The sequence below is a fragment of the Triticum urartu genome, chromosome 2A (genome assembly GCF_056163025.1).
Source record: "Triticum urartu cultivar PI428250 chromosome 2A, HENAU_Tu73, whole genome shotgun sequence".
Taxonomy (NCBI): Eukaryota; Viridiplantae; Streptophyta; class Magnoliopsida; order Poales; family Poaceae; genus Triticum; species Triticum urartu.
In genome coordinates this window covers 238,149,674-238,173,684 of record NC_141874.1, presented here as the reverse complement: position 1 = coordinate 238,173,684, position 24,011 = coordinate 238,149,674, and the positions used below count along the sequence as shown (strand labels likewise).

General features: G+C 44.6%; 1 protein-coding gene across 1 annotated transcript; it reads right to left on the bottom strand.

The window, feature by feature from the left end:
* Nucleotides 1-2,932: 2,932 nt before the first annotated feature.
* On the bottom strand, nucleotides 2,933-23,725 carry LOC125536883 (uncharacterized). Its single transcript, XM_048700174.1, has 20 exons — nucleotides 23,406-23,725; nucleotides 22,199-22,255; nucleotides 21,691-21,718; nucleotides 21,455-21,577; nucleotides 21,184-21,295; nucleotides 20,128-20,165; nucleotides 19,967-20,020; nucleotides 6,273-6,341; nucleotides 6,086-6,202; nucleotides 5,906-5,974; nucleotides 5,354-5,433; nucleotides 5,114-5,245; nucleotides 4,769-5,042; nucleotides 4,596-4,688; nucleotides 4,327-4,491; nucleotides 4,119-4,243; nucleotides 3,912-4,032; nucleotides 3,538-3,662; nucleotides 3,300-3,461; nucleotides 2,933-3,209 (listed from the first exon to the last, which is right to left on the bottom strand). Exons 1-20 carry the CDS (start codon nucleotides 23,498-23,500, stop codon nucleotides 3,170-3,172), a joined length of 2,079 nt encoding a protein of 692 aa, XP_048556131.1. The 5' UTR covers nucleotides 23,501-23,725; the 3' UTR covers nucleotides 2,933-3,169.
* Nucleotides 23,726-24,011: the final 286 nt, after the last annotated feature.

Sequence of the window (24,011 nt, the reverse complement as noted above, 5' to 3'; positions counted from 1 at the left end):
ATGGTGACCGTGAGTTGTTCGAGCTCGAATTTGAGAAGAAGAGGAGGGGCCGATGAGGGATCCAGGGGGTTACGAGCGAGATGGGGATTAGGGTTTCGGTGAGCGACTTTATAGGCCGAGGGAGGCGACTGGAGGGCATCCACGGCCATGGCGCCCTGGATGTGCGCCACGCCATGGCCCCTGCCTCCCCTGTTGCCTCCCCTGTACGTGGTAGGGGAAAGGCCGGGAGTGGGCTGGGCCACGTGCACACTAGAGCCCACTTGGGCAGTACTAGTTTAGGCCTTTTCTCTTTTTTATTTGCATTTTCTTTTCTGTCTGTTTACTTTCCTCTATAGTTTTCAATTTATCTTTAACTTTAAAAATACAAAAATAGCACCTAGATTAGTAAGATAAATATACCACTGCCACATTTAATTATGGAACCCAAATAAAATAGCCTAACATTTTATTAATTATAAAAGGCAATAATTAATATGGTTAAGCCACCGTTTTATTTATCTTAGTGCACTTAACTATTTTAGAAAAACTTGGTTCCTTCACCAATATTACTTATGAATTATTTGTCACATCCAGAAATTTTAGTTTAGACATTTGAAAACTTTTATAGTTTGACTTTATTTCAAATTTGAATTTGAATGGGATTTGAATCATCGTGAGATTGTCAACAGCAATCGTGGTGATGTGGCAAAATTTATAGAGGGTTACTGTAGCTTAATTATCCGGGCGTCACAGACCTTTAGCTTGTTACCTCAGCTACGATCTTGTACCCTTAAGAGGGTCTTGTAGATAGTCAGGCTTCTCAGCCTTCTTCATTTCTAGTTGTCTGTACTCAGACATGTTTATGCTTCCGCTTGTTGCTTGTATGCTCTGTATGCTGGGTCATGAGACCCATGTTTGTAATACTTGGCTCCTCGGAGCCTAATGAATAAATACTTTGAGTCGTAGAGTTTTGTTGTGATGCCATGTTGTATCTACACATATCGAGCATATTGTGTGTATGATTGAAATACTTGGTATGTGTGGGATCCGACAACCTAGTTGTTTATCCTTGGTAGCCTCTCTTATGAGGAAATGTAGTCTAGTGCTTCCACTGAGCCATGGTAGTCATCTACAGCCCGGTTTATCAGAGTCCTGCTAGCCCAGTTACTACTACTCCGGAACACTTAGACTGGTCGGCATGTGATCCATTTCGTTTCTGTGTGTCCCTTCGAGGGAATGTCATGCGGTGACTTCCGCAGTCCTGCTAGCCTGCTACAGCCCGGGTTCCCGGAGTCCTGTTAGCCCAGTTGCTACAGCCCGGATTCACACCTTGATGACCGACAGGTTCGATGTTGGTTCATGTATGTCTGTCCCCGTAAGTTAGCGTCACTTTGGGTTCACGACTAGTCATGACGGCTCGGATTCTCTGTCATATGGATACTAGCGACACTATTATAGTGTTGGATCTTATTTGGAAATTACTAAGCACTTGGTAAGGGAGGATTATTTCACAAAATATTCGATGCTCTCTATGCTTACAAATTTGCCCTGGCAAATGGGTGATGAACCCCTGCCATCCTTCAGGCCTTGTTTGGTAGCCCGTGATCCCCTCGTGATCCCGTCAAAAAATGAGGCGGAGAAGCCAGACGGACAAATCGAGTCGTGCGCTTTGACCCAAGCTTCTCCGTCGGCGATTGGAGCAACGCTCCGTCCCTTCGGCAACGCTGATATGCTCTAAGAGCATTACTAGTAGAATCCTCAAACCCTCAAACCCTCACTAGCGTTTTAAGGTCCAAAAATGATTTTTTTTGTGCACTTTTACGGGTTGAAAAACAGGGACAAAGATTAGAACCCTCAAACCCAACCCTTATAACGGAATATTCCCCATGAATGACGTTGTCGTTGCGCGCGGGAGGTCGACGGGGCGGCCGCCGGCGACGGGGGCGACTAGCAGCGGCGGTCGCGGGCGTGGGCGCGGGAGTTGGGAGGATTTTTCCCTCCCGCGCGAGTATAACCGTCAAATGGGGGTTCGGGTAGGTTTTACTCCCCAACCCTTACTTTTGAGGATTGGAAGAGGGTTTGGGGTTAGACCTTTAAAAAAATTTGAGGGTTTGAGGGTTAAGGGGTTCTAGTCTACGGCTTTTTTCGACGAAAACTGTAAAAAAAACAGTTATTTTTAGGGGTTTGAGGGCTCTACTAGTAATGCTCTAAGCCCACTCCCACGATGCCAGTGGATCGGGGTTGTCACCCTCCTCTTTTCCCGAATCTCCCCTCCGTCAGCTCATGTCACCTCCCTCTTCCACCCCAGCGTTCTTGCTTATCAATGGTGGACAAGGCCTTGCGCAGATCCACAAACCTGCTCTTGTCAGGGATTTCCTTCCCTCCCCTTGTTGCCATTTGGGCACCTGGGGTAGTAGGAGGGATTCCATACGCATAGGAAAATCTCTCCCTAGTAGAGGCTTATAGGCCTCATTGATTCAAAGAATTCCTAAAGGAATTTTGAAGCATTCCAATTTGTAGTTTTCTTTTTCCTATGTAGCTTGTTTGATTCATAGGATTAACAATCCATAGGAACTCTTTCATAGGATTCATTTGTACTAGTTTTCATAGGGAAATTTCCATCCACTCCAACCTCATGTGAAGCATCCAACATATTTCCTGCGCACTATCACTATCAAAAGACTACTAATCCTGTAGCATTGAAGATATCATGCCACTTATTCCTATGTTTTTCCTATTCCTACATTTTACAAATCCTGTGAATCAAAGAGCCCCTATTGCTCTGGATTTCCACTTCCCAACAACCTGAACCCCGCGTGGTTTTGCCTCTGCACTCGGTAAACCGTTGACAACAATAGATGTACAGGCTACACATGGTCACATCCAGGGACAAATGGATGGTTAGATTTTGTCACCAGTCCCAAAACAAGTCATTCACAAATATTCCCAAGTATAACCAGCAAGATTTGGATATGTTATTTGTGCATCTCAGATGTCATGCACGTATGGCGGTAGCAGTTACATTAGAAAATGGGCAGCAAATATGTTGTTCTAGTAAAACAAAACAAATAGAACAAACAGATGGCAGCACAAGCCGCTGAGAACATCTAGCAGAATGGGGTTTCTTCTAAAGAGTTATGTACACTCAAAATTAATTATACACCGAATCAAAACATGGAAGAATTTTCGATCAAACGGAGTTAAGGTCTTGGGAAACTTGGTTTTGCCACCTGCACCAATGATAACAGCTATTACACTTCCCTTTGTTTTGGGTGCATTAATATCAAGATGGGCAAAGAGTGTAATGTCTCTAGACTAACCTGGTAAGAAGGAACCTCGCCAGAGGGCTTACGGTAGGAGCAGCCAATGGTGGCGTACTAGCTTGTTTCTTGTTGCTTCCAGCTTCCAAGGGGGGCTCAGGTTTCTTTGTAAAAATCGATATTGCCGTCTCATTTAGACTTTGCAACGACGAATCCTTCGAGCTGCACATGAGGCACAGTAAGCTGAGGACACAGTATGAAAGTGAGCAAGCACACACGGTGAGAGTCAAGGTCGTACCTCCCTAGCCGCTGTAGAATTCTGCCAACCAATACCTCACAGGATCCAGGTATTTCTTGCTCTAGATCCATCAAAGAACTGAGGACTGCATGAACAACAGGTCCTTCATACTTGTCACCAGAAGCCTACAAGAGAAATTCTAAAGTTGGAAGACACTTCTGGAGGGATGCAAAGATCAATATTGGAATATCACAGTGATGGCACAGCTAAACCGTTACTGGGATTTGATTATCTAGCATTCAATTTGGTTCCTATAAAGACCATCAGCATTTAGTTGAACCCACTCTAGTCTTCACGAGAGTTAAGAGGCACTAATGCAAAATCAATGTACTCCAATAACAGGGCGCGAGGTTAACGCGTCTAATATAGTTTACCTCTTTCAGAGAAGGAATTATCAAGGATGAGAGTGCAGGTGAAGCTGCAGAAGCTCGGGGAGCTGATTGCCCATCGGATGGCTGCCGTGATTTGCGACCTTTTTGCGAGTCAACATTCTCACTAGGACAAGGAACATACTTTCTTTAAGGAATGATATAAACAGCACACGTGTAAGTCAAACAACACTTAAACTAAACTTGAAATACCTTCGAACCTCATGACTGTTTACCCCAGAAAATCTAGGTTCATGTGATTCCTTTTCATGTTTGTTGGTGGCTGGTCTTTCTCGAGCATTTCCCTTTCTGAACCCAGCTTGTAGAGCAGCCTTTGCCTGCGTATATTGCTCAAGTGCATTATAAATATGCATCTACCAAGCAAGCGAGCATTTGGCAACAAAACATTCATGTCCGCTACCTCCGCAAGGTTAGTAGCACTATCCTCAAGTGAAGCATTTGATGTTTTTTCTAGAGTCCCCAGCCTTGACCTTGAAGATCGTGGTGTTTCTGCTTCTTCAGTTAGATTCCTAACAACTGTCCCACTGATAGACATATCTTCGTATGAGGAGAATCTGCTGGGAGGCTAATGAATATGATGAATCAGATGCTGCTGCTTATCTTAGTATCTTGCGTGCAGGGTAAGGTAGGATCGCAAATATTAAAAACCCAAGACTGATATCAATGTACCTTAGAACTGTGATTAGGACCTGCTGGGTAGACCTGAGATGCTCTTGGAGAGCGTAACACCACAGTTCCAGACCCACTTACAGATTGGTCATTCTGACAAGAAGCCATGGTTAAAATCAGAATTAACCATTAATCAGGAGTTTACAGATTGCACGTGTAGATGGAAATCTCACGTATTCTGTAGAACTTTCTAGCCTCCCATGATCAGTTTGAGCTTCTTTCTTAGACATGTTTGTTGAGGATGATTCTTCAGATCCAGTCCCAGATGTTCTCCATTGGTTTTCTCGATCAACTGTACGTTTTAGTGTACTTGGATTCTGAGGCATATCAAATCTACCATCCTTGGTGGAGGTTATTTGTGGTGGTCTCAAACCACCTCGAACAGTTCCCGTGCCCTCCGATCTATCAGGAAAATCCCAGCCAGCAGCTTTCCTAACTGTTCCTTGACTACCGTAGATCAAAAATAATCAAGCCCATGAAGACAAAACAAAGCTTATTAACTATTTTGACAAACATACCTGGAAGGAGAGGCTGCATGTCTTGTATTTCTATCAACCTTAATAGTACCTCCATAATCATCTTCTTCGATATGTGTTTGACCATTTTGCGTGGCATCGATGCTACCTTTTACTGTAAATTTTGGCCTCTCTCTGCCAATAACACCAACAGAAGCACACAAAGACAATGAGATATCGATACACTTGAATTATTAGTCAAACATTGTTTCACTAAGAAGTGTAAAGAAAAACATCACATACCTTATTCTCTCCAGAAGCTTTGGAGTTTTTCTGGCATTTTTTATGAAACGGTGCTTAAGAAGTTCCTTAGCACTAGGCCTCTGTGAGAAAGTAATACACATGAACAGCACTAAGCAAAAACGACAGAGACTATAAAATGCACTCTTTCCAGCTTAGACATGACACTACCTTAGTCTCAAATAAGATGACCCAGGGACTTACACAAAAAAAGAAAATTCTAAATTTCAGCATAGCAACTACTAAATTGTCAAATACTTCTAGATAGAATTATGTACTAGATTTATACTAAAGGTTACATCTGGCAGGACTGGAACCCTTCATGGCATCTCGTAATGTTAGTTGTAGCCTTCTAGCTAGTGGGACTCCCAAATTTGGCCAGTACAGAACTAGTGTCACGACGGACAACAAGAAATTATAAAAAGAAGAGTGACACTGCATATGTTCAAAAGAACAAAGCAAAGTGATAACACACGGTAATTTTTTCTGAATCTGAAACTTCTATACTGAACAAGTGCAGAGGAAGTGCTTCCTGGTACATTATAAGAATTTTACCTCTGCTGGATTCTTCCTTAAACATAGTGACACAAACTCTTTCATTGGTTTAGAGAAATGCTCATCAAGCTGCATGTTAAAAAAATATAATACTTATTTTCTTGCAAAAAATGCAAAACAGATGCTTTGATAAACTGAAATGAAGTACTTGATAATAGTTGTTAAAAGTACTCCAGTGACCTGAGGAGGATTTTCACGAGGTATCATGAAAAGAACTCTCATGGGGTGAATATCTGCCAACGGGGGTTCACCTTTTGCCATTTCTATAGCAGTTATACCTAAAGACCAGATATCTGCCTGCATTGAGACAAAAGCTTATGTAACAAAGTTCATTATGAAGCAAAAGGTTCAACAAATTGGCAAGCACCTTTTCATTGTACCCATCAGAATTTTGAATAACCTCAGGTGCCATCCAAAAGGGAGTTCCGACGAATGTCTGGGCAAATCAAAGCCATTAGGCATTAGCAACATACTATGGCATATTCTTAGCTGATCTATCTGAAATAAAAAACGAATTATGCTTCTTGTACACAATTCCAACAAAGGGAAACAACAAGTTCACTGTTAAGCTAAAACACTACCACGGGCCCACAACAACTGATAAGGGGAATTCCATTTAGTGCATGCTCGGCTGGTGCAAACATACTTGTGGTTGTCACACCTGCACCACACACCACTGCAGTGTGACTAGTGGTTGGGCCCTTAGGTAGGGTTCTTGGTTGCGTGTGTGGCCTAGGCCAGCTGGCATGTGTGTGTGTGTGTGCGCGTTTCACAGATACTTAAGTGTTCTGTGTTGTAACGTGAGAATTATGCATTGAAGTGAGATCTGAATTCATCCCTGTTCTCTCTTCTCACCTTCTTCCTCTCCAAGTCTCTCACCCCAACTACCCTTTCTTCCTGCCTACTCCTGGTCGCTCACGATCCAGAGATCAGGGCGTGACAAATCAGTATCCAGAGCCACCTGCGTTTTCCCCAAAAGAAATCTTCGTCGTCAGTTGCTTGTTCCTCTCTCCGGATCCATGACATCCACCGCTAAGGGTGTATATTTCGCTCCGGCGAGATCCACCCAAAGTCCCAAGCAGGGTTGGATCTGGTATGAGTGCGACGACGGCGAACACCAAGCCCTCCGCGCAGACCTGTCACATCCTGTTGGCCATGGAGGAGAGCACCAACTAATTCAAGGCCCTCATCAAAGGCTTGATCACTCACTTCGATGAGCAGAAAATCAACAGCGACAAGCAGCGCAAGTCAGCTTCAACGATCAGGTATCAGGTGTCAGCACGAGCTCCGCGCTTCACCAAGCAAATTGATCTTACCCAAGCAGATGTGGATGAGACGCGCAAGACGCTGGAGGCGTCGGCATCCCCACATGGCTCGGTTCCGGTACTCATGCTGCCACCACTGCCTTTGCCGCGCACCCCACAAGCTCATAACCAGCACCGCGGGCTGACCCGTTCACCCGGCTTGGAGGCAAGCGGCCCCCTCTGATTCCGCAAACACCAGGAGTGCCGAATCATGCCATCGCATCGACTCGGACGGCGGCGCACTCGCAGATCCCGGAAGCGCCACCCCTAATCGTGTCGGACGCGACGACTACCACACCAAGCCTCACAAGCATGAGTTCCCTCAATTCAACGGCAGCGCACCACTGCCATATCACAGAACTGGGTCACAACGGCGACGCTATACATCAAAGGGCAAGCAGCCCACTAGCTTCATGCATTTCATCAAACACACATAGGCATGACATTGGAGGCATTTTGTGCTGCGCGGTAAGACACGGGGGGAGGGGGGCAAGTGTTCTTCGGAATGACTGGGCGTAAAGGGCACGCAGATCACCGAGGAGTTTGGCTCAGGCGAGTTCAAACTCGAGATGCACAAACTTCTCCAGTTGCGTCAGATCGGCAGCGTCATCGAGTACAAGGCACCATTCGAGGCCCACATGTACCACTTGCTCACGCTAGACTCATCGCTCAGTCCCAAATTCTTCGTCACCGCGCTGCGATGTGCCTTCCGCCACCGTCGAGCATCATGCAGGCGTCAGTCCTAGCACACATACATGAGGAGCTAGGGGCACAACGACCGCGCGCTCGACCTCTACCTGCCGGCCTGTTAAGCTTCATGCACTAGCCAACGCAACCAAAAGTCTAAACTGATGGAAAGGGCTAGACAACACACATACACTTCAAACCCCCTCTCACGTGTGACGTGGAAAGTCAACGGTATGGCTCAAAAGGCCTATACGTGCACAAAGGGGGCCAGCAGCAATTTTTGGATAAATTGCGAAAGCCATGACTTGAACTCAAGACCTTGGCTCTGATACCATGTTAAGCTTCATGCACTAGCAAATGCAACCAAAAGTCCGAACTGATGGGAAGTGCTAGGCAATCCACATACACTTCAACAGTCCTCCACCACCACCACCAGTTCCCCTTCATCACGCGGCGGCACCTCACCTGCAGAGTGACGACTATAGCAGCAAGCAGCAGCTCCGCGAGTTTCGGCACGTGAACGGATTGTGTTTCAAGTGAGGGGACTGCTACTGCAGGGAGCACCAGTGCAATCACCAAGCACAGTTGCTCACCATCCAGGTGGGCGAGCATGGAGAGCTCCTCTCCGACAAGGCAATTCATGCTCTCGCCCTTCTCCACGATCATGTCGTCGACGCGACCGCACCAATGTTGCTTGTTGTCAGCGCATGCTTTGGACGGTTCTGATTCGCCTGCGGGCACTTGTGGGCAACCAAGTCATGTTGATGTTGCTCGATTTGGGCAGTACGCACAACTTCGTCAACACGGCCTTCGTCGAGCACGTCGGTGCCGTCACCAAGGCGCTGCCACCAGTGGAGGTGCACGCTGCTAGCGGCAACCGCCTCACCTGCTCCCGCATTGTTCCCGAGCTCAAATGGTGGATGCAAGGGCACACATTCACGACGCCAATGCGCGAGTTGGACACCGGCGCGTACGATGGCATTCTTGGCATGGTCTGGTTGGCCTAGTTTACTCCAATGAACTGTCACTTGCAAGACAAGTTTGTCTCCTTCGTCTACAAACGGCGAGTCCGTGACCCTCCAAGGTGTTCGTCCATCGACCGCAAGCACATTGTCCGCACTGGAGCCGGGTTAGCCCGGTTTACTCCAATGAACAGTCACTGGCAAGACAAGTTCGTCTCCATCTACACAAACTGCGAGTCCGTGACCCTCCAAGGTGTTCGTCCATCGACCGCAAGCACATTGTCCACACTAGAGCCCGAGGAGTTCCGCAAACTGCTCGTGGGCAATGATGTATGGGCGCTGGCTATGGTGGATGCGACAGACGGCGCAACACATTGACATCACCGCGCCAATCCACGTCCTCATCAACGAATTCGAAGACGCATTTGCAAAGCCACAGGGAGACTGCCTCCGCAACCGCAATACGACCATGCGGTCACTTTCATGGATGGGGCGACCGGCGAACACCCACCCTTACCGATACTAGCCCTTGCAAAAGGACGAGATCAAACGGCACGTTCGCGAGATGCTACGTTCAGGCATAATCACCCACAGTATGAGCCCCTATGCAAACCATGTGCGGCTGGTCAAGAAGGACACTACATGGAGGTTTTGCTTTGACTACCGCCGGCTCAACGACGACACGACCAAAAACAAATTTCTATGGCCGATCTTTGATGAGTTGTTGGATGAGCTGGTTGCACTACATGCTTCTCCAAGCACGATCTCCATGCGGGATATAATCAAATCCGCATGAATGAAGCTAATGAGAAGACCGCTTTCAAGACTCACCACTGACACGTCGTGTTTTGGTCATGCCATTCGGATTGACAAATGCTCCGACAACCTTCCAATGCCTGATGAACTCCATCTTCGCAGACTACATTCACAAGTTCGTAATCGTCTTCCTTGATGACATTTTAGTTTACAGTGCCACTTCCAGGTGCATGAACTGCACTTGCACACGGTGCTCGACCTGTTGCACACGCACAAGCTTTACGCCAAGATGTCCAAGTGCTCATTCATGGGGGATCGCATTGACTACCTCGGCCATGCCATTTCTCGGGAAGGCGTCACCACAGACAGCGACAAGACCAAGGCCATGGCGCGCTGACCAACACCAACGAATGCCACGGAGCTCTGTGGATTCCTTGGACTTACTGGATACTACCATAAGTTTGTGCCAAGCTATGGGATCATCGCCAAGCCGCTGACACAATAACTGACCAAGAAAGGCTTCGCATGGACGGATCAAGTGCAGCTCGCCTTCAACATGCTCAAGGCGATGGTGACCACGAAGGTTCTCGCTTTGCGACATAGATATTGGCACCGTCCTCGTCCAAGATGGTCACGCCGTCGCCTACTTCAACAAGGCCCTCTGACACTCGTAACCAAAAGCTTCCAGCCTACGAGAAAGAGTTCCTCGCCGTCATGATGACCATCGACAAGTGGCGGCCCTACCTCCAGCATTGCCCCTTCAAGACCGTCATCGAGCACAAAAGTCTGTGTAAGCTGGGGGAACAGCATCTGAAGACAGAAGTTCGGTGAAAGGCGATGTCCAAGTTGGTTGGACTTCAATTCCGCTTCCAGTATAAGTGCGGTATCGACAACGACGTGGCAGGCGCCCTTCCCAGTGTCGGCAATCGGCTCAATGTTGACACGTTGTCCATGTGCCAACCAGCATGGGTTCAGCAGGTGGCCAATTCATATGAAACCAGCAAAGATGCGCGGAGCCTTTTCCAGCAATTGGCTCTACAAAGCCCAAACGCCAAGGGGTTTGAGCTCCACCGCGGGCTCATTCGCCGCAAGGGGCGCTCCTCTAGATCGGCACCAACACTGCACTCCACACCAAACTGACCGGTCTAATGCACGACAGTGCGGTGGTCGGCCACTCTGGCGCAGCGGACGCGTACCACCGTACCAAGAAACTCTTTGAGTGGAATGGTTTCAAGGCCGCCGTCGACAACTATGTGCGACAGTGCACATTCTGTCAACAAGTGAAACACAAGCTCAAGAAACTGGCCGGGAAACTAGCGCCTCTTCCTGTGCCTATCGCGCCATGGCAAATCTGGCGATGGACTTCGTTGAAGGATTGAAAGTCAGAGGGCTATGATGCCATCATGGTGGTGGTCGAACGCTTCACCAAATTCGCACAGTTTATCCCTCTATTCCACCCCTTCATCGCCACTCAAGTCACGCGGGCATTCTTGGACAACATCGTCAAGCTCCACGGCGTCCTGGCATCATTGTCTCTGACGGCGACAAGGTGTTCACCAATGTTCTCTTGCGCGAGCTCGCTGTCCACGACACACCTCGGCAATGGTGCAGGTGGCTGCTGTCCACGGAATTCTGGTATAGCTCTTTGGGGTCACTCCGTTGTTCACCATTCAAGACCCTCTATGGAGTGGAAGCAAACCTAGGGAGCATGCACCTCTAACCCGAGTCACCACCAACCATGCCAGAAGTCGAGGAGTGGGAGTGGGACTTGGCGGCGCACATTACACCGGCCCCGTGCCCAACTGGAGCGAGCCCAGAAGCGCTTCAAGAAGTATGCTCATCGCAACCCGACCAAGCGTGCCTTGCAAGTGGGTGAACAAGTTCTCCCAAAGCTCCAGCCTCAGGTTTAGAAATCGATGGCGAGCCGGCCATGCGCTAAGCTGGCGTACAAATTCTTTGGCCCTTTCACCATCATCGACAAGATTGGCAACCTTGCTTATAAGCTCGAGCTCCCACCGGACAGTTGCGTCCACACGGTGTTTCACATGTCACAGCTCAAGCCCTTCACACCAAACTACACGTCGGTGTTTGGAGAGCTGCCCCGATGAAGCAGCACAAAGGTTGTGGAGGAGCAACTCCACCTTGCCGCTACAATGTGTACAGCACAAGTGTTGAAGGAACAGATTCAACATGCTGCGCTAGATATCGCTCTAGAGGCAAATGTAGGCGGATAGGGCAGCAAGAGTTCAATCCAGAACTCCTAGGGCACAAGATCTACTCCAAGATCTTAGATAAGAACAAGTTCTATTATAGGTAGGGGTACATAGTCTCGGTACAAAGTAGAGGTGAGGACCTCTATTTATAGGGCTTTGGGAAGCCTTCACGTACTTCTACTTATAGCTGGAATACTCTAGAAACATTATTTAAGGTTCACCATTCTACTCATAGCTACTCACAACTAGAAGACTCTAGAAAACAGTAGGTAGGATAAAGAAAAGAAAAGAAATACTAGACCACAACAGAAGTATCTAGAAGTAGCCAAACAGATTTAACATATGATTATATTTTCATGTTCCTCATCAATCTCCCCTGGTTGTTTGGAACTCGCCCTCGAGTTATCTTCATAGAGCGCTTCTTCTGGATGGTAGAGAGTCAAGTCCGCAACATTGAAAGTCTTGGAGATACCCATATCGCTTGGAAGATCTATCACATAAGCATTATCATTTATCTTCCTCACAATAGAGAAGGGTCCATACCTTCGCTACCTAAGTTTCCCTTTAACACCTAAAGGCAGCCTCTCTTTTCGGAGGTAGACCATCACCTTATCACCCACTTGGAATGATTTTGGCCTCCTTTTGCAATCAGCAAGTTGTTTATATTTCTGATTTTGTGCTTCCAAAGAACCGCGAATCTCTTCAAATAACTCGGTGTAATTATCAGCAAAGGACAATGCTGATTTTGAGTTTCCCCTTGATGGTAGCTTCACCAGGTCCACCACATATGTTGGAACTTTAGTGTAGACAATGGAAAAAGGGCTCCTTCCTGTGGATCTATGCTTGGAGTTATTGTAGGAGAACTCTGCAAGAGATAAAGCCAAATCCCATTGCCCCTTTCTTTCTCCACAAATGCAACGGATCAGATTACCCAAAAACTTGTTCACCACTTCCGTTTGTCCATCTGTTTGTGGATGAGAAGTGCTAGAAAATTTCAATTCAGTGTTGAATTGCTTCCACAAAGTGAGCCAAAATGCAGCAAGAAACTTGCTATCACGATCTGAGACGGTGGACCTTGAAACTCCATGAAGTCTGACCACTTCTCGAAAGAATAGGTTTGTCACATGATGATCATCCGTTGTCTTGCGGCATGGAATGAAATGAGCCATCTTAGAGAATCTGTCCACGACCACAAACACAGCATCACTCCCTCGTCTTGTTCTTGGCAAGCCCAAGACGAAGTCCATAGAGATGTCCTCCCATGGAGCGACAGGAACAGGCAAAGGCATGTATAACCCTGTGTTCTGGACTTGGCCTTTGTAGGTTTGACATATAGGGCATCACTGAACAAACTTTCCAGCATCTCTCTTTAGTTGTGGCCAAAAGTAGCGAGCTTCCAGGCTAGCGACAGTCTTGTCCCGTCCAACATGGCCACTAAGATCACGAATGGAGCTCTCTAACCAGCTTGTCACGTAGAGAACTTCTTGGAATGCACAAACAATTTTTTGAAGAGATATCCATCTTGCATCAAATAGTCATCACCTAATGGTTGGCCCCTTGCGTGCTTTACCCAAACATGGTCAAAGTCTTCGTCACCCTCATACAACTCCTTTATTTGATCCATGCACGAAAGTTCAGCTTCAAAAGAAGTCAAGAGGCATGCACGATGACTCAAAGCATCGGCCACCCTGTTAGTTATTCCAGATTTATGCACAATGAGATAGTTAAACCTCTCCAGATATGCTGCCCATCTTGCTAGCATGCGGTCAACATGCTTTTGATTTCTAAAATGCTTCAAGGATTGATGGTCGCTATAAACAATGAACTCTTTAGGCAGCAAATAGACTTTCCAAGTTTTCAACGCTCTGAAAACAGCATATAATTCTTGTTGATAGGTACTCCATTTCTGTCTAGCTTCACTTAACTTCTCACTAAAGAAAGCAATGGGCTTCCTTTCTTGAGATAGGACAGCTCCAATGCCTACTCCACTTGCATCACACTCCAACTCAAAAGTCTTGTTGAAATCAGGTAGCACCAAGACAGGAGCTTGTGAAAGTTTTTGTTTAATCTCATTGAAACTAGCTTCAGCTGCTTCTGTCCATTGGAACTTTCCTTTCTTCAAACACTCGGTAATAGGTGCCATGATAGTGCTGAAATTCTTCACAAATCGCCTATAGAAAGTTGCAAGGCCATGAAAGCTTCTTACCTCAGAAATGGTCTTAGGAGTTGGCCATTCTCGGATTGCTTCAACCTTAGAATCATCAACACGAATGTCGTCACATGTTATGACGAATCCTACGAAAAGAAGTTGTGTTTGCAGGAAAACACATTTCTTCAAGTTGACGTAGAGCTCATTTTCCCTTAGTACATCTAGCACCTTTCAAATGTGATCAAAGTGTTCATCCTCATCCTTGCTAAGATGTCATCGAAATAGACCACAACAAAGTGGGATAAGAAGGGCCGAAGGACTTGATTCATTAAGTGCATAAAGGTACTCGGTGCATTTCAGAGTCCAAATGGCATGACTAGCCATTCAAACAACCCTTCCTTTGTCTTGAAGGCGGTTTTCCATTCATCCCCGGGTCTTATACGGATTTGATGATATCCACTTCTTAAATCTAGCTTTGTGAACACTCTTGCTCCACTAAGCTGATCCAACATATCATCCAGACGGGGAATAGGGAATCTATACCTTACGGTGATCTTGTTAACGGCTCTACTGTCCGTACACATGCGCCAAGATCCATCTTTCTTTGGCGCGAGTAGGGCTGGTACAGCACATGGGCTAATACTTTCTCGAATGTGCCCCTTTTGCAACAATTCCTCCACCTTCTCCTTCAATATATCATGCTCCTTTGGGCTCATTCGATAGTGTGAAAGATTAGGAAGACTTGCTCCCGGAATTAAGTCAATTCTATGTTGAATTCCTCTCATCGGTGGCAAGCCATGTGGCTCCCCAAGTATGTTCTAAAATTCTGCCAATAAACCACATACTTTTGCTGGAATTTCAACAGTCAGGTGCTCTTCTCCCTTTACAACAATTGCAGCACACAAATCTGCCTCCTTCAAGTCTTCCATAAACTCATGAGAGGTATGGGAGATAGTTAACATAGTTTTCCCCTCCTCCTTAGAGGTATTACCTTCGGTTTTGTTTGGTAAGATAATGATCTTTCTCTTGTTCCAAATGAAAGAGTAAGAATTTTCCTTGCCCTTGTGTGTAGTATCCACATCAAATTGCCAAGGCCTCCCAAGAAGAACATGGCTGGCATCCATGTCAACCACATCACACAACACATTTGGGCGATAATGCTTACCCAAAGGAAGTGGCAGGTTGCATTGTTTGGTGATCCTCATATTCACTCCTTTCTTGATCCATCCAATAGTGTAGGGATTTGGATGATCATGGGTTTCAAGCTTTAAATGGTCCACCAACTTCTGGGAGATAAGATTCTCGCAGCCGCAACTATCACTAGTTTGCATACCTTGCCATTCACCGTGCATTTGCTCTCAAATATTTTCTTCCGTTGTGTGTCATCGAGTTGTGGTGTGGAACATAGGAGACGCTGGATCACACATACCACCTCTTCACCTTCTTCTTGACAAACCTCTTGTCCGTCTACATCTTCAGATTCGTATTGTTCCTCATTGCTTTCACCATCATGGATAGTCGTGTTAACAAATTTCCTTAGTGGGCAACTGCTGGATATGTGTCCCTCTTTACCACATTTATAGCACTTTGGGCCTTCATTTGCCTTACCCTTGCCTCTAGTTTGTTTCGGGATGGGCTGTTTTGTCTTTGGTGGAGTGGTCTTTTCTTCCACTCTATTAGGTTGGCTCCTAGATGAGCCTTCGGTATGAGGATATGGAGGATATGGAGCCTTAGTTGTCTTTCTCATCCTCACAAACCTCTCGGCCTTTAAGGCTAGAGCTTGTGCTTGATCAACGGACCAGATTTGTTGCATCATCAATCGATCTTGAATAGCATCATTGAGACCATTGATGTACCTTGCAACTTGTTGCTCTTCAGTTTCAGCAAGGTTGCACCTTACTTGTAGCCTTAGAAACTCCTCCGTGTAATCTGAAACAGTCCTATTTCCTTGAGCACAATTTTGAAATTGGATAAATAGGATCTGGTCATAATCAGCGGGCAAAAATCTCCCTTTCAAGAGGCCTTTCATCTGTCGCCAAGTTCTAACACGAGGTTCTCCTCTCAGCCTGCACTCCTCTTGAACGCGATGCCACCATGCACCGGCTCCTTCTTTCAGCTTGTATGCGACCAAAGGAACTCTAGGATCTTCCGAAACCTCCATGACCTCAAAAACAGTCTCCACTTCATATAACCAATCCAGGCACCCTTCAATGTCAACATTTCCGTTAAAACTTGGGATCTCAGCTTTCACCTTGTATGTATCTCTTGCATATGTAGGGTTGGGCGCTCTCCGATATGCATAGAGATTTGGTTCTTCAAGGGCATCATCATATTCTTCACCTTCAGAAGCTTCAACATAAATTGGCCTTCTTGAAGCACGTTGAACATGTTGTTGTGGCGGTCTTGCTCCAAGATTACCTCTCCTTCCTTGATGAACATCTTCCTCTTCTTTAGATGAATCCCCTTCATTGGTAGCAGGGGGAACACCCTTTCTTATCATCTCAACCAGCTGGTCAAATCTCCTATTAAGATCTTCACGCAGCTCTTTGATTTGTTGTTCAGCAGCATCCATCCTCTTCTTCAATTGCTCCATTGCTTGCTGCAACTTGCTCTCGAAGAGGGCAGCAAGAACGATTATGGGTCAACGAGGCTCTGATACCACCTGAAGCAGCACAAAGGTTGTGGAGGAGCAACTCCACCTTGCCACTACAATGTGTACAGCGCAAGTGTTGAAGGAACAGATTCAACGTGCTGCGCTAGATATCGCTCTAGAGGCGAATGTAGGCGGATAGGGCAGCAAGAGTTCAATCCAGAACTCCTAGGGCACAAGATCTACTCCAAGATCTTAGATAAGAACAACAAGTTCTATTATAGGTAGGGTACATAGTCTCGGTACAAAGTAGAGGTGAGGACCTCTATTTATAGGGCTTTGGGAAGCCTTCACGTACTTCTACTTATAGTTGGAATACTCTAGAAACATTATTTAAGGTTCACCATTCTACTCATAGCTACTCACAACTAGAAGACTCTAGAAAACAGTAGGTAGGATAAAGAAAAGAAAAGAAATACCAGACCGCAACAGAAGTATCTAGAAGTAGCCAAACAGATTTGACATATGATTATATTTTCATGTTCCTCATCTATTGTTCCTCATCACCCGAGTTGTCGACCAGACGATCGTCGATGCGGTCCCAACTGCCATTCTCGACAGGTGCATGATGCAACGCTGTCGTGCAGCTCAAGATCCAGTGGGCTAGTCCACCAGACACAGTGACCTAGGAGGACTATGAGGTTCTTCACCGCGCTACCCTACGGCAACAATTTGGTCCGAGGAGCACACTGAAGAAGGGGTCAATTTGAAGGAGGGGAGAATGTCACACTTGCATCGCACACCACTGCAGTGTGACTAGTGGTTGTGCCCTTAGGCGGGGTTGTTGCATGCATGGTCTAGGCCAGCTGGCATGTGTCTGTGTGCGTTTTGCAGATATTTAAGCGTTCTATGTTGTAACGTGTTCTATGTTGTAACGTGAGAATTATGCACTGAAGTGATCTGAATTCTCATCCTTGTTCTCTCGTCACCTTCCTCTCCAAGTCTCTCACCCCAACTACCCTCTCTTCCTGCCTACTCCTGGTCGCTCGCGATCCAGAGATCGGGGCATGACAGGTTGCACATATGGAAAGCATAACTAGTGCTCTTTCCATGAACGATCCACACCTTCCCATTCCTTTTTTTTTTTGACAACTCGTGTTCCCCTTTCTTCCCTACATTCTGCCTCTCTTATCAGCAAAACCCATGACAACAAGATGCACAATAATAACCAATGTTGCTTTCTCCATGCTGCCCAGATCGGTTGGTGCTAAATCCAATCATCCGCTTTGGCCCTAACCAAATGTTACAACTTACAAGAGTATGTGCCAACATTCTTCCACTTGAATTCCAAAGTACTCCCTCCGTTTCTAATTATAAGATGGTTTAGATATTGCAATATGGACTACATACGGATTAAAATTAGTGAATATACACACTAAAACGCATCTAGATGCATACGAATCTGAGAAAATAGAGAATATCTAAAACATTTATATTTAGGAACGGAGGGAGTAACAAGCAATTATGATTGCAAATGAAAATGAAGAGCAACACAACAAGCAATATAATGGAGTACAGCATACCCTCAGCAAAAAGCAAGGTTTCTTACCCCAATGAAGTTTGTTTTGGGGTTTGGAAACCATCTACTTAGGCAATTTGCTCCATAACAAACTAGTTTATGAATATGAATACTGATTCAATCAAGTCATACAAAATTCAAACATTTTTTAAAGGGAAAATGACACATATATAACATTTCTTTACCAAGTTCCACTGAAAATTAGCCATTGTTAGTTAGTTCCTCGTGAACAGCCAGCTAGCCTATTTGTATCCAATTTTAGAACCCTGAATAAATTGCCTTCCGCAACTAAAAACAGCCCACATGCACTCAGTGAAGGACAAGCTACTATGATGTCAACAGAAGTCTATTCAGTACAATGGGGAGAAGCTATATTTTGCACTAAAAGACATAACATCAAAAAAAGAAAAGAGGTGGCAAATTATATGGAGAGAATTCCTTATGTAACATCGTCCTACATTTTCTTTCCCTATTTGACACTGAGAAAATATTTCTTCCTTATCTAACACAAACTTTAAATTTTGATCCCAATATAACACTTCCTTCCATTTTTTGTGCAAACGGTGTTAAATGGCACGGGAAATGACAATTATGCCCTCAAACATCTATTCGCTCCTTTTCTTTATTCAGGTGTCTTATTTGAGGGTGGGCTTCAAAATAAGCCAAAAGGTTAGACTACGAACAAGTACATCAAGCAAGTACGTACGTCGTACGTGCTCGTTCTGCTTCTAGGGAGAAATCAATCGAGTTGCTTGTGTGTTTGTGAGCTAGCTTGTTTCTAGGGAAAATCAATCGAGCTACTTGTGTGTTTGTGAGCTAGCTTTGCACGTAGGTGCGCTGCATTTGGGTGAATCGATCTAGCATCCTAAACCGACACTCCACCACAGCATATGCTCGTGCGGCGTGCCGGCAAGGAAGGTCTACATCGGTTGGTGCTCCGGAGCGACGCGGCCACCCGTCTCCTGTGCCGCTCAATGTTCCCGAGTACGAGGGATTTGTCGGCCGGGTGAAAGCAAATGCCAGTTAACTTGATCTGACTTAGGTGCTTCTAGTGCCAGGGATAAACTTGTCATTTCACATGTCATTTAACACCATTAGGTTAAAAAATGGACGGAAGTGTTATATTGGGAACAAAATCTAAAGATGGTGTTAGATAGGGAGAAAATATTTTGACAGTGTCAAATAGGGCAACCAAATTTAGAAGTGTTAAATAAGGAATTCTTTCATTTATATGCAGCATTCACTCAAGCTGGAATGGATTAAAGCTTCTGAATAATTCAGAGCATAGGATATAAAACACAGCAAAATTTGTCAGCGATAGGAACTGCCAGTTTACACGTGTAAAATAACAATTATTTAGGTGAGTGCAGCTACAGTAAATACCAACCGACGCTAAATCTAAGGCCTCCTTTGGTTCACGGGATAGAAATGTTATAGGAATAGAAAAATCATAGGAAGTGAGATGACATGTATCTCAATTCCTATAGAGAAAGAGATGTCATTTGATGCATAGGATAGGAATTTTTCCATTGAGTCTCAGCTAATGTTTTTTTTCCTCCAAAATGTGAAGGGTTCATTCCTATCCTACATAGGAATAGGAAATCCATTCCTACAAACCAAAGGGATTCAAAGGAAATTTTCCTATGTAAATCCTATCCTATAGAAATCCTATAAGATTCCTACAAACCAAAGGAGGCCTAATTCTTTTTCAAAGCTTCCCTTATTAGTATAACCATTATATATACAGCCCAGTCAATTAAAGCTACAGCTGAGAAGAGTAAGTAGGTTCCTGATGCACATGGTTAGAAGTTTAGACGTTACCTTCCTCCTAGACATTGTTTTAGTCAGCTGTGCAGAGACACCGAAGTCTGCAACCTAAGGAACATAAATACACGTATTAACTTTAGGAATATATATTATATGTTATGCAGTAATAACCGTACAAAAAACAGAATCATCTGCATGCTCTACAGAAGTGATACCTTCACATCTCCGCTTTCAGTCAGGAGGATATTTGCCGCTGTAAAACATGACATGGTGTTGTCTGTTATGATTTGAATTATACTTGGAAGTAAATAACGAGGTATATAAAAAAATATGCAATGCACTGAAGAACACATCCCCATATTAATAAGTCCTTAATGCTTGCACAATAGCTTGTCCTTATTTAATCTAAAACTGACTGCTGCATATTAATTTGCGTCATCCTTTAGCTAACATGCATCACCGGAGCATTGAATCCTTACGAACAACCAACCAAAACCTTCATTTGCTCTCACATTAGCAAAACAAGGGAACGAAAAGGCTTGCATACAAATTTATCGCAAAGGAATCTTTGTGCCACACATACATATACATGGCTATCTTATTTTTTAGTTGGAATATACATGGCTATCTATAATCCTTAATTCCATTCCTGCCTTTCCCTTTCCTTTTCATGCATGTGTAACACTAGCATTTATGTGCAAGATTACATGAGAGAGACAATACAGTTGTAGAAACGGTTTCTCCATTGCAGAAAGGCATCTATTTGAAAGGTCATGTCCGTGCGTGTAACCTTTGATACGGTAAAAAAATATGATTGGTTGCTTGCCCATTAGACAAAGGAGAACACGGTAATGCAGGCCAGGTTCAATGTGCTTCAAGGGTAACCGAGTAAGGATCGCAAGAGAATGCTGGGGTGATCAGACATTTGATTCCATGGGGTTCTTTGTTGTGTTTAACAGAGTGGTGCTAAGTCTGACTACAGTGGTCATAACAGCCGCAGCAGCCAAGGCAGGAAAGAATACCAACTAGAAAGAGAGACCTAACACACTAAGCGGCAAGGGGATCAATCTGGACAGACAAATTACCCACAAAACATCTGAAGCAAACACAGCTTAATGGTAGGATCACTTCCATTTTGCATCCTCGGAAGATTGATGCTGCTTGGGAGTTCTAGGGGTTATCCGATTGGTATTTTCTCAAAACAGTATTGAATGTTTGCAAGGCAAATGCAGATAATAAGAAAGAAAGGAGTCAAGAGGAGTAATAAAGACCTTTAATGTCACGGTGAATCTTTCCTTCAGAATGCAGATATTCAACTGCATGTAACAAGTCCCTTAGAATGCATGCAATAGATATTTCATCCAGAGGAGGGCCAGCTTGAAGCTACATGTGGAAATAGAAGTCGCAGGAACATCACAATTTGAACCAAGTAGTTTGCGCTGACTATGAACTGGAATATTCATCAAATACACTTGATCTACTATCTACATGGTGTCAAGTATTGTGTTGTGTCCATCAAGATATAGAATATACAGGACATACTAGGTCAGCAACAGAACCACCAGCCATGTACTCCATTACTATCCACAGTTTGGTTTGATGAAGATAAGAGCCATAATAGTCAGTTATATATGGACACCGACATTGTGACAAAACAGATATCTCCTGCAACATGAAACAAATCCTTTTAGAAAAGCTTTTTCTGTCTTAATTGCACAGTAAGTTGATACGCCATGATAACCTAATACTCAGCATAGTGCATAAGGTGGAAGTAAAACCTTTTGGATATCTTCGATATCATCCTCGCTGCATAGAATAGGTTAAAAGTACATTAGAAGTTAGATAAAATCCTTGAATTCAGTTACCAATATGAAATAAGGTTATCTTCGGTTTACATTTTCCTACAGTACATAAACAAACATGTTTTCATGATAAAAAAAGTTGTTTTACAAAAAAATGATGTGATGACATGATATAGTTCTACGCTAGGTTTAGAACACTAATCAGAGGAAATGTAATGCAACCAGGCTGAACTCACTGCAACAAGGATGCAATTTTTTATGTTTCCTATTTAAATGCATTGTGTAGAATAAAGGTTGTGAAATATATTAGTATTAGTACACTACATCTTTTTCACATCCCAAAGTAAATGGAACCATGGTTTAAATAGCAGCAAATAATGCAATTAACAACAGGTGCACTTACATTTTATAGTGTAAACCTATTAAATATAATATGCTGCTTTAGATACAGAGAGTCAAAGTGAAATTTACGCTAGAGACTCACGCTTCTTCCAGATCAATAACTTTTATTGCAACCTCCTTGCTGAGTTCCTTGTCAAACCTATGAATGAACACAGGTAAATATTCGATAAGCATTAAATGTATCATCCCAACAAAACAGAAGAAAAGGATAAGAAATACAAGTCATGGACTACATATGGCCCAGAAAATATCCAATAGCTTACAAAGTGGATCCAGAAATTAGTGCATATATATATATATCTCATCCTCTATGTAAATACCATGCTGACCTCTATGTGTATAATTTGTGGAGGGCATGACACAGGTACACAACAAAATAACCATTAAACATGCTGGCCTCTATGTGTATAATTTGTGGAAGGCATGACACAGGTACACAACAAAATAACCATTAAACATACTGGCACTAGACAGCATAACAAATTCTATTGAAAAGCGAATAACAACTTATCATTCAAGTTATTTCATCCTCTGTTGAGATAACATGCTGGCATCTATGTACTAATCATTTCAGGACAATACATGTAAATTTGACATCTACTGAAAATAAACATAACGTGTTTGAAAACAACACTTGTGAACCATTGGTTCATATTTGGTTGAGCAATCACAAATTAACTAGCTTAATGATCAGGAGCATAGTGAAAATAAGAATAGCATCGCATAACATTTGGTTTATTTTGTTGCTTGCACTACAGTAGTCGAATAGATGACAAATCCAGCTTTATATAATTTAGCAGGAACTGGCAATGATACTCATAATAGGGACAAATTCTCACACAGAGTGAAGCCCTGCTATCTAAAACCAAATTAGCACAAATTTGTGGCCTATCTCTAATAGCCTGATAGGCACTAAATTGACCGAATTAGCACTGCTTGTTTCCGTAAATCCCTTACCCTGCATTAAAATAGAACCCTATCGACGTAGATCCTGATCAAATCACCAATGCCACCTTACTAACAGGAATAAATCAGTGAAAAACGCCACGAGCAGCACTAGATTGGCTACTTAAGTGCCTCAATCATGCCGCCTAATGTCCCAATTCGCCATGAGACGTACCCTGTTGACACTCTAATCCCCAATGCTGCTCGATCAAAAGCGAAACGAAAGGCTACACTAGCCGCCACCGAGGAACATCAGCTAAAATCCGCGTACAAGGGAGGAAGAAGAGAATTAAATAAACTTTGTTCGCGACGATGGAGGGGGGAGGGCAGGTCAACAAACGAACCCTCTGTAGACGTCGCCGAAGGAGCCACGGCCGATGAGGTCGCGGTTGCTGAAACGCGCCTCTGTGGCGGCCGCCATCGACGCCGAGTCCGACATCGTCCCTGAGATCTCGCTTCCGCCGCGGCTAGGGTTTTGGAGGGAAGAGGAGACGACCGGATTCGTCCTCCTTTTCCTCCTTCGGGGCTAGGGTCAGGATTCGTGGGCGTGCTCGCGTCGCGCTACTCCCTCGTCGGCGGCTGGCTGCTTCTGGTTTGGCCCATTTTTACATGTCGCGAGATTTGGTGCAGGTGTTTGGTTTGTTCATCTGGGCGAGCTGGAGTGGCCAAGGTGGTGGGGCCGCGTGGAAGAGCTGGAAGGTGGGGCAGCGGTGTCAGTCTGTCAGAGGCGGGAAGGGGACTGGATGGTGGGGATGTCCGCTATCGTGTGTTTGGTTACACCCGGACTTTGGCAAATCCGGCATCCACATGCCGCAAATTTCGATTCTCAAATACATACAATCCATACACGTCAATTATATGATACAAACTGTTCAACTGCCAAAGTTCGAAATAAAGCAAATATATCATAGTCAACAAACCAAACATGGCAAAATAAAATCAATGTCCGA

Excerpts from the sequence above, each read along its gene's own strand:
- LOC125536883 (XM_048700174.1), bottom strand. The coding sequence starts at position 23,500 with ATGTCGGACTCGGCGTCGATGGCGGCCGCCACAGAGGCGCGTTTCAGC. Across the intron at positions 20,021-20,127 it reads CTGAAAGCGGAGATGTGAAG|GTTGCAGACTTCGGTGTCTC; the intron begins GTATCACTTCTG and ends TATGTTCCTTAG. Across the intron at positions 5,434-5,905 it reads TAAGGAAGAATCCAGCAGAG|AGGCCTAGTGCTAAGGAACT; the intron begins GTAAAATTCTTA and ends ACTTTCTCACAG.